Source organism: Podarcis muralis, chromosome 4 (assembly GCF_964188315.1).
Source record: "Podarcis muralis chromosome 4, rPodMur119.hap1.1, whole genome shotgun sequence".
Classification (NCBI taxonomy): Eukaryota; Metazoa; Chordata; class Lepidosauria; order Squamata; family Lacertidae; genus Podarcis; species Podarcis muralis.
This window is the reverse complement of record NC_135658.1, coordinates 97,280,486-97,296,145: the sequence shown is the minus strand read 5'-3', so window position 1 is coordinate 97,296,145 and position 15,660 is coordinate 97,280,486. Positions and strand designations below refer to the sequence as shown.

Genomic DNA, 15,660 nt, shown 5'->3' with positions numbered 1-15,660 from the left:
TTAAATTTAACAAACTCTCCTGCCGTTGCTAAGCAAATGAATTATATTTTGAAACAGCAGATTAGTTTGTTTCATTGCACCATTTGAAACAGAAAATGTATTTTTAATAGGGATAAGCAACTTCAGGTCTAGGGGCTCTTCACACTTCCTGTGTTGGACACATTAGCTATTTCCCCCCTGGGGGATACAGGTAAATATATTTTTACACCACATTCCCTTGCGCAGTGAGTCAACATTTAACCCTTCCATAGCAGGAAGAGTGATACTGAACCAAAATAGACATTTTATGGCAGATTACCACTGAAGAAAGGGTAAAATTGCTCCTCATCCAATCTGTGTAGCTGTTATCCAAATGCTCATTCCCTATGGCTGCTGCTTACCAAAGAAAAGCATGTTGGGGCAGATCCATCATAGATGTCTATGCAGCATCTAGCGTGGTCCTCAGAAGATGAGGCGAACTAGAGAGCAACTTTATTGCTGATGGCATAAGTGCAGTACCGGGGGGGGGGGGGGGCGTGGATCAGAAGCCTTGGTATCTTAAGGTGAGCATCCGTGTTGTATAATGAGAGGGGCTGTACCAAGACACAGCTCTTCACCTACTGGAAGATGTTTGGGAGAAGGGAGGTGTTGATAGCCAGCCTTTTTAGATGTGTTAAAAATATCTCACCAGTTGGAACGTGAGTTGCTGACCAAAATGTTTATAGGTAATAAATTATTTTTAAAACAAAACAAAGAAGAGGTGAGTTCCCTCAGGTGAAGTAGTATTTTAATGCCTTGGGCATGGTAAGGTAAAGGTAAAGGTACCCCTGCCCATACGGGCCAGTCTTGCCAGACTCTAGGGTTGTGCGCTCATCTCACTCTAGAGGCCGGGAGCCAGCGCTGTCCGCAGACACTTCCGGGTCACGTGGCCAGCGTGACAAGCTGCATCTGGCGAGCCAGCGCAGCACACGGAAATGCCGTTTACCTTCCCGCTGCTAAGCGGTCCCTATTTATCTACTTGCACCCGGGGGTGCATTCGAACTGCTAGGTTGGCAGGCGCTGGGACCGAACGATGGGAGCGCACCCCGCCGCGGGGATTCGAACCGCCGACCTGACGATCGGCAAGTCCTAGGCGCTGAGGTTTTACCCACAGCGCCACCCGCGTCCCGCGTTGGGCATGGTAGGTAGGATTATTTTTAGAACAGAACCCATAGCATTCTTCACAGTACTGTTCGTCACTAAGCGCATTTGAATGTTATTTCTCTTGAAAATGTTTGGGGAGCGATTGAACGTTTTGAATCGGGCATTGTGTACTGCAGGAAGGGCAGCATTCCAATTAGCAAATTCCATCTGTGTGATGCTCTTTACATAAAAAAAAGCATGCAGCGAAAGCTGGGCTTCTTAAGCTGCAAATAAGATGCGAATCGACTTGTGAAGCAAGCATTTTCATAGGAAAACTAAGAGTGTGTTGCTGGGGTGGGGTGGCGCTCAAGGAAGCTAAACTAAAAGACAGATAATATGTTCTGAAGTATGCATATCTAGGGCAAAGTAAAAGCCCCTCGCAGGTGAAGGAAGTAGTCCTTGCCATTAAAAAAACCCCACAATAATTTATGAGGGCATGGAACCAAACTTCTGCAGCAAAACAAGCATTGTGATTGTGTTAGTTAGCTACACAAGTACACACAGTCCCAGCTTGGTTGGATAGATAGTCTGCTGTGACTTAGCATTGTATAGAATTGACAAGCAGAGGAAAAATGTAAGCATATGTCCGTATACATCAGGAGTGAGGGCAATGCAAGGGCCACACTTCTTCTGGGCAAGTGCCCATGAGCAGGCAAAAATGAACCGAGCAATGAATTACCTCTGTATCACTGTGTGTCTAGTTTCTGCACACATCTCTCTATCTTCCATCCCAACAAGATGCATTATCAAAATTCAAAGACACAATCCAACCAGCTGAAAGGTGGGTGGGTTGCCAGTGAGGGAAGTATTATGGGCTGGCTGTGTGTGATGGGGGAATGTCCTGAAGATCAAATGGGGCCATATTTGGCTCCTGCGACTGAGATGTCTCCTCCCACCCCCTGCTGTACATATTTTCTTTTCTCTATACTGTATGTGCTGAAGCTTGTATCTCTGAGTGTTTTGTTAGTGCAGTATATGTTCCATGCAGCCCACAAACAAATTTATAAATGGCAGCATGGTCCTTTACAACAGGAAGGGTTTTCTGTCCCTGTGCTAGACAGTTGAAAACTTTACATGAACTTTCCTCTGTAGTGCTATTGTGCACACTTGCTGAATGTGGGTGTGTCCTGAGCTGTTGGGGATAATGTTCGCCGTGGAAGCACAAACAAGTCAACAAATGGTATTTGTGGATGATTAAACACAGCAGCGGAGCTAAGGCGTTCAAAGGTCATTGATGCCATAAAGGGTAAGCATACTTTTGCCTGCCCTGTTAAGAGATTGTTCTGTATTGTGTTTCCTGCTTAATGCTGGAATTGCAGCTGGAGCCACAGCAGGTCTGAACCACAAACCAGTTAAGCCAGAGCAAATAGTTTCTAGTGGGTGTAGCATTTTTGAGCATCAGGGCAATGTTTTCAAGCTGAATTCTTAGTAAATGTACTCCTGGCTTCAGTGTAGGAGGCAATGCGTTGGCAACCCTGGCAATGGGCGGATGAGGAATGTGCAACATTTGCCCTGCCCTTTACACTTCCTGGGCAGCTGTCTAGATTCAGGCAACTTTTAGCCTGTATTTCTTCTCCAACTCTGGTTTGACAAGTGAGTGTTTGTGTGATGTGCCATCACTGCTGTTTGTCAACCTTCCCCTCTGTTAACAAAACTACCAAGTGTCAACAGAAGCACATACTGCAGAAGACTGTGCCGTTCTACAGAGTGATGTGTGTTCTGAAGTTTATAGTGATAAAAGCAAGTATCTGTAGCAGCCTTTTCACAGGAAGCAAATGCAGAAAAGGTTTAATGGACTGAAAGAAACCTCCAAGCTTCAAATGAATCTCTGCACCTGTTATGTTTTCAGATAATATGATACCTTGAGAGTTAAACTGCTCTACTTCAGTTCACATTGAAATCCTTTACCTTGCACCTGAGACCCTCTAGAGAAACTAAGGGAATCATAGGTGGTAGCCTTGTATATATTCAGGCATTCGTAGTTGCCAATATCTCCATAAAGTTGTCTTCTCCTAATGCCATATTCTGGCATTCTTAGGTCATATTACAAACTTTTGTTATTAAAAACTAAGGCCTGCTAAAGGGACGCAGGTGGTGCTGTGGTCTAAACCACAGAGCCTAGGGCTTGCCAATCAGAAGGTTGGCGATTCAAATCCCCATGACAGGGTGAGCTCCCGTTGTTCGGTCCCACCTCCTGCCAACCTAGCAGCTTGAAAGCATGTCAAAGTGCAAGTAGATAAATAGGTACCACTCCGGCGGGGAGGTAAGCAGCATTTCCGTGTGCTGTTCTGGTTCGCCAGAAGTGGCTTAGTCATGCTGGCCACATGACCTGGAAGCTGTACGCCGGCTCCCTCGGCGGCGCTCATCTCACTTTATTGGCTGAAGGAGCCAGCGTACAGCTTCCGGGTCATGTGGCCAGAATGACTAAGCCGTTTCTGGAGAACCAGAGCAGCACACGGAAACACCGTTTACCAGCCCACTGGAGTGGTACCTATTTATCTACTTGCACTTTGACATGTTTTCAAACTGCTAGGTGGGCAGGAGCAGGGACCGAGCAACGGGAGCTCACCCCGTTGTGGGGATTCGAACCACCGACCTTCTGATCTTTAGTACCTTTCCTTAAATCAGACTGGGAGGGAACTTTCATCTTGGCAAGTGGTACCTAAGGTTTGCAGGTCTTTCTCCCAAATCCTTCCATCTGATGGAAGGGGGTGTTTCTGTTTCCTGCAGTGTGTTCACTTGGCCCAGGGATCAATCTTTCTGTATTTGTCAGCTGTGCAGCCCCTGTAACTGAGAGAGGCAGCTGAAGCCAGATCAAAAGCAGGTTTGCCAAGGGTCATTAGGGAATAGTAAGTAAGTGGCTGAATTGGTGAAAGAAGCATGTGGCTCCCTTTGCCCGATGAGTAAAGCCGATTCCCCTGATATGTAACTTAATATGAAATGCTGTTCATCCCTCTTCACTATATAAAATGTTTGTGCCCAGTTCAGCACCAAGTAAAGGAGGAATTATGTGTCCTTTATATGCTTTGTATGCTTGGTTTGTGTAATTCTCCATTTTTAATCATGTGGATGGGCAAAGAGCTATGCACAGTGTGAAAGTGTGCCCCAGACATGAAAGCTGTTGGCTTTGTGATGTTGTCATCGTGAGCTACTTTTTAAAGACAGTGTAAAGATTTAAATGTACTGTCTGACCTTTGAGATTTACGGTACTCCCTATTTTATATTGGTTTGAAGTGCTGGACTTTGCCTTCACATGAGGTCTTCCATCCCGAATACTATAACTGTGTCTACAGTAGTAGAAATGTGATTTGACTTACAGTTTGTGAGTGTGCAAGAGAAAGAGAGGTAGATTTTGAGTTTATAAATTATACTTTTGCAATATCTCTGCTGGCTTTAGATGCAACAGATTAGGGGAAGCTGGCTGCAAAAGAAGGCAGAAAATGTGGGAGGAGAGTTACAGTTTAGTTGCACACTCTACATGCAGGCTCCCCTGGCCTCCCCTTTGCTCAGGTAAAAAAATATGTGCACTGCTAAACTTTCTACCACACAGTGGTCTAGTTAGTTTCAATCGAAGTTGCATAAATCTTTAGTGCAGCCTGGAGAAAAGCAACTTTGGTCCTTCTCCTTTTTACATAGATGGAATGTCACAGTCAGCTGAGATTAGTGTCTGGGAATTCTGGACTTCCCACTCATGTGACCAGCCGCCTGTTTCTCTCCATGCGCCATAACGATAATTAGTAATTCTAATGCATGTGTGATGAATAGTCACAAAGGCTTTTTGCCCTCTGAATGCAAAAACCAAATCCAGCTATTTGTTGTGTTGTTTCTAATAAACGGGGTGTGAGTACCAATGTGCAGCTCTGACTTGGTTAACTACATGCACCTCCAAGCATGGAACTGAATTACAGTGGTACCTCGTCTAGTGTCCACCTCGTCAAGCGTCCATTCCATCGAACGTCCACAGCAAACCCGGAAGTACTGGAACGGGTTACTTCCAGGTTTGCCACATGTGCAGAAGCACAAATCGCTCCGTGCACTTGCGCAGACGTGGCACTTTGCCCAGCATCATTTTCGGCCAGCGACCAGGGCTCCGGAACGGATTGCAAAACAAGGTACCACTGTAATTGTAGAATGCATAAGCTTTTATGGCCCAACATGATAAATGCCCTATGTATGAAAAAGCTCATTTTATAACTCTGTAGATCTTGAGATTGTAGTCTGGAAGTATCCCTCACAATTTTGATTATTTATGATCCATAGGAGTTGAAGGGAGGTAAACACACACACACACACACACACACACACACACACACACACACAAAATACAAAAGTGGCAGTAGTTCAGGTAATTCCAAATCATGAGAAATTTTTATTTTCTTCCTTAGACTTAACATTTATTATGTGCTCCAATGTTTGAAAATGATCGCTTTGTTTTAGTCCACATCTGCTGTAAAATTTGGGGCATGGCCATTGTGAAAAGTTGAGTTATGCTGCCACAGAAATATTAGTTGATGTTCGAAACATATAAACTGCCCTAATCCCTGTTTTCTGCAGGTGGATTTTTTTGGTCCAGGAAATTCTCCTTTGTTTCTAATGCCCTTTCTGAGACTCGCCTCTAGACTGAACATACTTTCTAATGAATGAAGGTTTTTTATTTTATTTTAGGCAGCAATTTCAAAAAGGAAACACTGTTAAGACTTAGTCTTCCCCTGCATTTTTTTTTTAACCACTGAAAGTTTTTGGTGCACAAGGTGTGCTTTTAAAGGCCAGCCCCTCACTCTCAGCCTGAACTTCCTCACAGAGCTGTTATGAGGATGACATGGGAAGGAGGAGGTCTGTATTTACACCACCATGAGTCCCTTGCAGAAAAGGTGGGGTGTTAGTAGCCACTGCTGCTACTATACACTTCCTTGTTGCATCTGTCTGTGTCCTGGTTGTAACCTACTACAGCACTGCACCAGTGCCCCTTCTTTATAATTAGGGCAATTGCTTCACTTTCTGATTCCAGCCAATTGGGACCATGCCAGTATGGAGCCAATCATGTGTAGCTGTATACGAAAGTCACAGCTCTTGAAGGGGGAGAGGAATGACTATTGGCCTCTTGCCCACAAAGCAACTGGGCAGAAACATTTGTCTTCGCATGGTGTGCTGGCAGAAAACTGCTCACCAGAACAGCATAGAAAGGCAAGAATACCAATCTGATTACGACCTGTAAAAAGAGCAAAAAGTGGACAGTGTCCTTTGTGGGGGGGGGGCACTGATTTATGTGAAATCCACACACACCAGTTTTGGCTCATCGGTAATAAGGACAGGTAGGGAAAGTATAGACTAGGGGTGGGGGGGGGGAGTTAACTCGTGCATATAAGCATTATTTTGAAAGCAAATTAATAGGAACTGTACACTTGATTGAAGATAATGACATAGTGTAACAACTTGGAAAAGCATAAACTAGTTTTTGTACTGTTGGGTATGCACAAAAACACTTTGGAGATCTTGCAGGAAAGTGAATTGCAAAGAGAGTTGTGATAGGAAGTTGGGAGAGTTTCTGTTTCTAGAACTGTGTTATGTACTGAGTTGAATAGGATCCAAAATGCAGCAGTCTGATTGGTCCTAGAACAATAGGATTCAGAATGCAGCAGTCTGATTGGTCCTAGAACAATAGGATTCAGAATGCAGCAGTCTGATTGGTCCTAGAACAATAGGGTCCAGAATGCAGCAGTCTGATTGGTCCACAGGAGCCACCCAATCCAGCTCCAGGTGGAAGTGAATCTGCAACCTGATTGGCCTACAGGGGAATCCTGGAATTAGCCAATCACGTGGGGCCCATTGTGTAAATAAAGTACTATAGATTCCGGCGTATTAGGCAACTGGGCGTATTAGACAACCCCCCAAATTGGCAGCTGCAATTTGGGGGTTCGTCTTATAAGCCCAGTCGCCTAGTATGCTGGGCAGCTCCGTCCTGGGCAGCTTTCTCTTATGAAATTAGTACCGGCACCCTCGTTTGCACATCACATTGAAACATAGTTAGAAACAAACCTTGGTTTAACTTGAGTGAGCAGCATGATGGGCAGAACCTATTGCTGTGTGGCTTTTCCCACTCCTGTTCCCACATCATTGGGGAAACAAGCCAGTGTCTGGCTTGCCATGACTTCTGAACTCAGGCTTATGCCTTGTTCTCTCCCTTCAAACCAAACCTTGGCTGGAAGCTGGTGTGGTTTACTCTCTCCCCTCCCACTGCAGTCATTTGTGGCAGGAGAAAAATGAACAAGCCCTCCCCATGCCCCCTTCTTCTGCCTTGACTGGCATAAGCTGGCAGGGTTTTCGAACTGGTGGTTTTGCCTCAAAGGAATTCTTCCCCCTTCTCAGCCTCCATAGGATTGCTCTGTAAATATTCCAGTGCAAATACTTTTGGCTATTGGAATCTGAGATCAGCTTTGAGATCTTATGCAATATGTAAAATTAACCGGGCGCACTGTAGATTACAGATTTCAGGTTGTCTGCTGAAAACAAAACAGAATAATAATAAAAATCAATTGAAGATGGGATTTTTAAAATTCACATGGGACACTAAAAGATGCTTTGGTTCCTCAGTCCTCTTGTACAGCTAGAAGCAGGGACATTGGTAGAGTTAATCTTGCTTTCCATGAAACCTGCCTTGTTATACAAAAACCAAACATTGTGTTGTAAAATTAATTCTGGCCAGTTACTTAACAAGCCAACTTCAAATCATAGGTTATGAAGCTAGCTTGTTTAAACAAACAAACAAACAAACAAACAAACAAACAAACAAACAAACAAACAAACAAGAGAACCTGGTTTAACTGTAGTGCTAATCTGGGTATCCTTAAACTCTGCCAAAGGCATCCTTGTGACAATGAAGGAGAGGGGAGGTAGCTCTTTCCTGCTTTTCTTTGCAATGTTAAACCATGGTTTAGCATCATGTGTGAATGTAGCTGTTTAAGCACCCTTTTTTGCTTTATCTTTTTGAATCTCCAGTCTTAACATAAATATTGCTAGACCCTTCTGATTTGCTATTGAAGCTCGTGTTTAGGTCCTTCACTCAGCCAAGAGTAGAAAAAAGATGTGTGTGTTGTGTTATGTGAGTGAAATGTTTTAAAAGGAAGGGATGCCAAAATTCTGGGGCAGTGGGGGATTCTACATAACTGTGGACAACAGTTCATAACTTAGAAAACTTTGAGGCACATGAGTTTGATTTTTTTTAAATGAAAAGTTGAGAGTGTTAATGTACTTATAAACTATGGTTTTTAGAATTTGTCTTAGAAGGTGGAGTGGTCTTTGCTGTTTCACATTCACTGATAAATACGGACTTTGTTACTAAATATTTGAATTGGCATATTCGCTTCTAATACTGATGGGTATAGTAATACAATGTTCTTACAATGTCATGATTCATTAGATTCTACTTACGTAGCTCTTGGTATGCCCAATCCCTTACGTTCCCTTGCTGTTTAAGTTTTGTGAGGTATTAAAGGAATTAAACAAAAATCTTTCTAATGCAACTTAAGGTGGTCAAAATAAACACTGAAAGTCATTGAGTAAGGATGTGTGTATATCTAACACCAACCTTTGGACTCCTAGACTCTGTGCATATATTTCACGCTAATTAATTCATACTCATTAAATCTAATTCTGGTTTTGCTTGCGTAACACTGGTTTGAATAGTACATAAACCGGAGTGGCAGGCATGTAAATAATGGTAGAAAACAGTCCAAAATATGTGTTGGAAGATTGAATCTTCCTATGGCCTGGAGAAACTCCTGTAGTTTTTGCATCATAAACTAAGTGTTCTAATTTAGTTTAGGCTTCCTCTTCAAACCTAACCTCCCACCCACCCACCCCGCCTCTCTGGTTGAATGTTAAAGATGTGCCATAACTTGTATTTCTGATACTACGTAGAAGCTGTTTGTCCCAGCCGAATAATGCAGTGTTGGTACTTTGGGGTGTGCATGCTGGAATTTATATTTGTTACGTAAGGAGAACGTATGACTCCCCTCATAAGTATTTGTTTAAACAATAAAGAAAGCAAATATACTGAAGAGCTGGGAGGGTTCTGCCCAGATAGAATTAACAGGAAGCCAAGGGTTTTAAACTTTGTTTCCTACATAATAGATCTACGCTCTCTCTTGAGGATTTAAGTTGGTTTTAATGTAACCAGTGCATACTTGGATAGAATCAAAACAAGTTGTCCCATAATTTGAAGGATAACTTTTCTCTTAAAATCACAAGGAGCCTATCATGGGTAAATCTGGCTGCTGGAATAATCCCCCTTCATCCGCTTGTGCCCTTCTTTTCTGGACTCTGCAATTCAATAATTGGAATGGGTGGAGAAATACAGCTTTTGGCAGCCATATATGCAATTATACAAGCACACAAGAGTGAAATTGTAGGTCTTGGTAAATAATAATTCTGTGTGTTGGGGAGTCAGCATTAACAATGTAGCAAAACCATGGAGGGATATCTCGAAATATTGTGGGGAATAGGTGACAGTAGTAGCTCTGTGTGCACAGAATCCTAGAGTTGGGAGGGACCCCGAGGGACATCTAGTCCAACCCCCTGCAATGCAGGAATCTCAACTAGATCATACATGAGAAGGCCACCCAACCTCTGCTTAAAAACCTCCAAGGAAGGAGAGTCTGCCACCTTTTGTGGAAGTGTGTTCCACTGTCGAACAGCTCTTACTGTCAGAAAGTTCTTCCTGTTGTTTAGTCAGAATCTCCCTTCTTGCAACTTGAATCCATCGGTTTGGGTCCTAGCCTCTGGAGCAGATGAAAACAAGCTTGAAGAGGGCTATAATATCTCCTCTCAGTCTCCTCTTTACCAGCAGGATTTTATGGGCTTAGTAGACTGCATGCGGATCAGCCCCTTCACCCAATTTAATAATAAAAATAATAAATAATAATAAATTTTATTTATACCCCGCCTTCCCCAGCCAGAGCTTGGCTCAGGGCAGCTAACACCAATAAAATCACAGTAAAAACATAATAGGGGGGAAAGAGAGGGGGGAGGGAAACACAATTTAAAATACAGGTTAAAATGCAATTTAAAATGCAGCCTCATTTTAAAGTAGCCGATAAATCAAGACCATAAGGGGAGGGAAACATAAGGGTCAGACCGAGTCCAAACCAAAGGCCAGGCGGAACAGCTCTGTCTTGCAGGCCCTGCGGAAAGATATCAAATCCCGCAGGCCCCTAGTCTCTTGTGACAGAGCGTTCCAGCAAGTCGGGGTCAGTACTGAAAAGGCCCTGGTCCTAGTTGAGAGAAATCTAACCACTTTGCAACCTGGGACCTCCAAAATGTTGTCATTTGTGGACCTTAAGGTCCACCGTGGGGCATACCAGGAGAGGCGGCCCCATAGGTACGTGGGTCCTAGGCCGCATAGGGCTTTAAAGGTGAAAACCAGAAGAAAGCACAATTTTGCATAGGTTTTGCATTATATGCAAATACATGTCATCTTTCACAGGGCCTCAAAGATAAACCTCTCACAAGCAATAAGAATGTGAACAGGTGAGGCTTTTCTCAATTATAGTTCCGTAGTACAAAATACTTTAACCCATTCTATCTCTGCCTACCACCTGGCTGTTAGAGCTAGAAGAGCACTGTTCTCCCCAAGTGCCAACTCTAAGCCATTCAAAGAACTCAAGTTTCATGAGTTGCAAACCAGGTAGGTTACACTAAGTCAGGGGTAGTGAGCCTTTTGGGCTCCACACGCCAGATCATTATGAGATCCTAGCCTTGTAGGCCAAACTTGACATGTGGGCAGGGTCTGGCATCACTATGATTGAGTGCTTGAGGCCTTTTTTGGTGCTTTAAAGTGACTTGCTCATGCAGCCGATCCAGCTGGCTTGGCTCTACCGCCCATCAGCTGATGGGTGGTAATGCTGAAGTCTACTTTCCGCAGGCGCTGGCTGCACAAGTGAGTTCCTGCAGGGAACATGCTAGCACATCCAGTTTAGCTGATGGGTGATAAGCCAAAGACATACTTTTCAGGCTCCTGATTGTATTCTGGCAACTGCACCTCCCCCTGCCCCACACATGATGTATGACATCAAGTTTGAGGCAGGTGGGCATGGCTTGTGGAAAACAGCCAGAGATTCTGCACCCTTACTGTATGTCTTTCCTCAGTTTGATCTTAGGCTGGCAATATCACACTCAGTGGAAGATCAGGCACGGTATTTCACATCGTGGTTGGGGCTGAGCGGGTGCGGCGGGAGATCAAAAGGCATTTAATATTTATAGCAAGATTCAGATGCCCATACTTGGGTAAATTCAAGAGTAAACTGTTAAAAAGTAAGCAGTATAATTGTAAAGCATTGTTGTGGTTATTCATCCTCCTCCTGATAACTACAGCAGTGTTATCTGCACAGGTCAGACAACTGCTCATTCCCCAACCCCTTCTTTTTTGTTAACAAAAGGGACTTGAGTCTTTGACATGAATACCCCTTTTTGTGTTTATATGATCAGGAACAGCCCACTGCAAGAATACATCCATTCTCCTCCCTCACCCCCCATGGGAGGAAATAAGTTAATCACATGCTGCATTTGCAGTTGCATTTTCCAAAGAAAGAAAGAAAGAAAGAAAGAAAGAAAGAAAGAAAGAGAGAGAGAAAGAGGGAGGGAGGGGGAAGTCCCAATATGCCAAGAGACTTGATGGCAACATCGGTCTGCACTGCAAGGTTGTCATATACATTTAGGGCCCCACCCTGAGCCGGCAAAACATTATTAGTATAGCAACACTGAGCTGCTTTGCACAAATGATGTAACCCATGATTTACCCACCACAGCCATTTCTCCCCCTCTCTCCCCCAAACATATGGTATTATAATGATGGTTTTTATTTACATTTTATTTGATTTTATAAGTTCAAAGCAGAGTAATTCGGGGGGGGGGGCAGCTGGGGTGTGACATTAACATATGAGAGTGCTGGAGGTGAATTAGTTAAACAAGTTACCCAATCAGAACCCAGGGGGGTGGAGTCAGAGGGACTATAAAACCAGCTCTGGGAGGGGTGAAGGGAAGAGTACGTTGGGAGGTTGGTTGGAGTGGGAATGAATTGGGATAGAGTCTGTGGGGAGGTTGAGTTAGTGTAGCAAAATAAGCTGAGTCAGGAACAGTTAGGGGCTAGGAAGACAAGTAAATATCTGAGAGGTGGTTTAGGGAGTGAGAGCAGGTAGCGGAAGTTACCGTATTTTTCGCTATATAACACGCACCCAACCATAACATGCACGTAGTTTTTAGAGGAGGAAAATCCGTAGGCATGCCACCTGTAGGCATTCCCTCCATAACACGCACAGACATTTCCCTTTACTTTCTAGGAGGAAAAAAGTGAGTGTTATGGTGCAAAAAATACGGTATAGGTCTGGATAGGCACCCCATGATTGTAATTGACTGATACCGTTTATGAAACCACACGCTTGTTAAACTGCAATAAATAAACAGAAGTTTATGTTCCAATTTAACCCTGACTGGACTCAGTATTGTACCAGGTAGGGCCTGGGTGGTGGCAGCGAGAAATAAAGTGGTGGCACAGGGATCAATAGACGGTGAAACGTCTGGGGACCCTGTGTGGTCGCCACATGAGGGCATGAAATTAATCCTGTGTTAGAGCAGGAGGTCTTGTCTTTGTTGCTGCCTTTTCTTTCAGGTGGGTGTGCTATTGCCAGGCCGTAACTACACATTGATCAATTATTTTATTGGACAATATTCACCTCTGTACCAGGGGAAATTGGGGCTAGGAATGGGCGCAGCTTCAGAATGAAGCCCCTTTCCATTGCTTGGAGAAACAGATTCCTAGATCATTTAAAGTTATCTGTAGCATTCATCACTCACAGCTCTGACATTGCTCATTGGCTAAAAGAAGTTGGTTTTATAAGGGTTAAAAACCCATGAAGTTGGGTTGTGGTTCCCTTACCAGTACTGGGCCCAGTGCAGCTGCACCCCAGTCAGTAACTGTAGTACAAGGTTCTAGCGGATTATAGACTAGATTGGTGCAAAGTAAAAGAATTCAGGGTTGTTGATCAAGGCGCTCAGTTAACTTCCCAGTTGCCACTTAGTAATCGGGCAAATGATGCAAATATATTGAAGAATACACTGCTCCAATGAGGCGAAATGAATGTGAAATCAAATATCGAGTGCTGCTAAGTAAAATCCTGAGTATCTAGTATTATTTGTGTTAAATCATTAAACCCTGAGTTATTAACACCTAAGGGTCTAGCCCAGAGGTTGCCAACTCAGAGCCCCAGATTTTGAACTATTTTTTAAAGCCAATCTGTAGCTTTACCTATTTATTAAACCTAGTGAAGGTAATCAGAGCTGCAAATGGTGAGACATTTGGACACCAAGGCTACAGGAATCCCTGTGGCCCCCAAGAGCTGCTGTTTTCACATCCCTTCTAGTACACTTTTCCTGCATCTGTCTCATTTCCTAGGCAGAAATTCAACAGGTTAAACCTTTTCTCATATGAAGAAAAAATTATGGGAAAACTTCACTGCAATTGTACTTTTTCTAATTTTGTGTTATGCCATGCCACCCTTGGCAGATGTTTTGTGACTGGTGCCCCCAGCGCTGCCTCAAAATCCAAAAAGATTGGTGACTCTTGATGTTGCCCCTTAATGATCCTACACAGCAATTCCATTTTTAACCAGAGTGATGGTGGATGAAACAACAGTATGTGCCATTTTTCATAGGAAGGGTTGACACTGTTGGTATATTTCACTGGAAGTTCTCCCTTGCTATTGCTTTCAGATATCTCTTTCCTCCCATTACACTATTCTTGAAGCTCCTAGCCGAAGAGCAGGCACTTTAAAAGCTTTGGATTGCTTATGTCACAATCATAGACATGTATATTTGCGTTCTGTTTCCCTTCCTGGGTGCTATTTTTACTAGGTATCTTTTGGAATGTACGAGTAGAAATTCTTTGGCCACTTTGGATGACGGGGTTTAACGTGGACCAGCCAGACGCTGTCATAAGTACACATGTAATTTAAACAAAAAAGTGAGGACACGAACTGCAAAGTCTCCCTGTAGCTTTCGGTGCATGACTCAAGCAGCCGGCCCAGAGCAGGTGTAGTTAAGTCAGTGCTAAACCACACCTATGTTTTCCAGCTTGCCCAATGAAAACCACACATTTGTGCTGTGTCTTTTTGCTCTTGCCTTTCATTTGCTTCTTCTCGTATTAGCTTGCTCGGTAACCAAAGCCAGATTCCAGGTGCATTATTCTATGATCAATCTGTAATCATAGAAACAGAGTTCCTCCTCTTAATTCCTCCGTTGCCAGCCATTTCTGGGTGGGTGAATGTCAGTAGCTGTAGTTATTTTTAAATGTGAGAGGTGAGGCTTGTCATGCAAAGCTGAAAAGAGGGCGTTTGTTTGCAGAGCTGACATCAAAGTGTAGATTGCTGCTTACTGGCTGAGCATTTTTGCTTTTGTACCTGGTAATCTTTAACGTGGTCTGTCAGTCACAGAGACCATTGCTTAACCAGAGGATTCATATGAAATATTGCTAGCATTTATGATCCAGAAGATTGGCATTCTGTTTCTCCGCATACTGGACTTTGAAACTTCGGCTAAGCAGCTTGCAATCCTTTCCTTCACGTTGCTCAACTAAGCAATTGCTTTCCACTTCTCTTCACAGGATAATATAAATGTGTTTTTGAAAGCTTGTGAAAATCTTGGATTAAAAGAAGCTCAGCTTTTTCATCCTGGTGACCTTCAAGATCTATCTAATCGAGTTACTGTCAAGTAAGTATCCTGTGTTTTTATCAGTTGACTTTTAAGAATATTCAAATGTGACTTCTGTGGTGCTGCTGTTCATGTATACAGGGATTTTATATAATGTTTCCTTTGTATGTTCAGCGTGGAAGCTGTCAGGCTTCTTTAGATCTTCAAGCCGGTAAAAGCTGGGATTTAATTTGCGTCCATTTTTCTGAAGCAACTACCTTGGTACATTTTGTTTTTAAGTATTTGCTGACATTTAAAATGTGCCAAGCTGCTTTACTAATTAATGGCTGCATCGCTTGAAGATGCAAAGTCGTATGTTCAACAGTTCTTAAATGTGAAAGTAAAAATGGAAGGCTTCACTATAAGCGTGTAATTACCAGAAGGGTACTCTCTCTGTGTGTTTGCTATGCATGCATGTACCCACCTTTGGTTTAGTATTCAGATCTTGAAATCTCTTAACTGGAGAGCTGAACCCAAGGGACATACTGTGTTGCCTATGGATATTCTGCTAAAATGTTGTGCGATACATTACTAACAGAGGTAATATTGTGTAGTGCAGAGTTGGGCAGACTGCAGGCTTGTCATATATCTACTTTGCTTGTTTTTACTAAACAACACCCCACCCCCAAGATTTAACAACCAGGTGCAAAGGACATAGATTTAGAATAAAAGAACTGGGTGCTTCTGAGCATATGTGGAGCCTAGGAACTTTTCAGCACCTGAACTGAACTTGTAGCCCTTTCATGAAAAACTCCACTGTTA

General features: G+C 43.3%; 1 protein-coding gene across 15 annotated transcripts in view; it reads left to right on the top strand.

Moving 5' to 3' along the window:
- Positions 1–15,660, top strand: part of LMO7 (LIM domain 7) — a 149,847-nt gene that overhangs the window by 54,074 nt on the left and 80,113 nt on the right. For all 15 annotated transcript variants that reach the window (XM_077927761.1, XM_077927752.1, XM_077927758.1 and 12 more), the window contains exon 5: positions 14,813–14,919. Coding sequence is in view for 14 of the 15 variants with exons in the window: in XM_077927752.1 (XP_077783878.1) it covers positions 14,813–14,919 (107 nt within the window). In the remaining variant the exon portion in view is untranslated. The remainder of the gene's footprint in view (positions 1–14,812; positions 14,920–15,660) is intronic.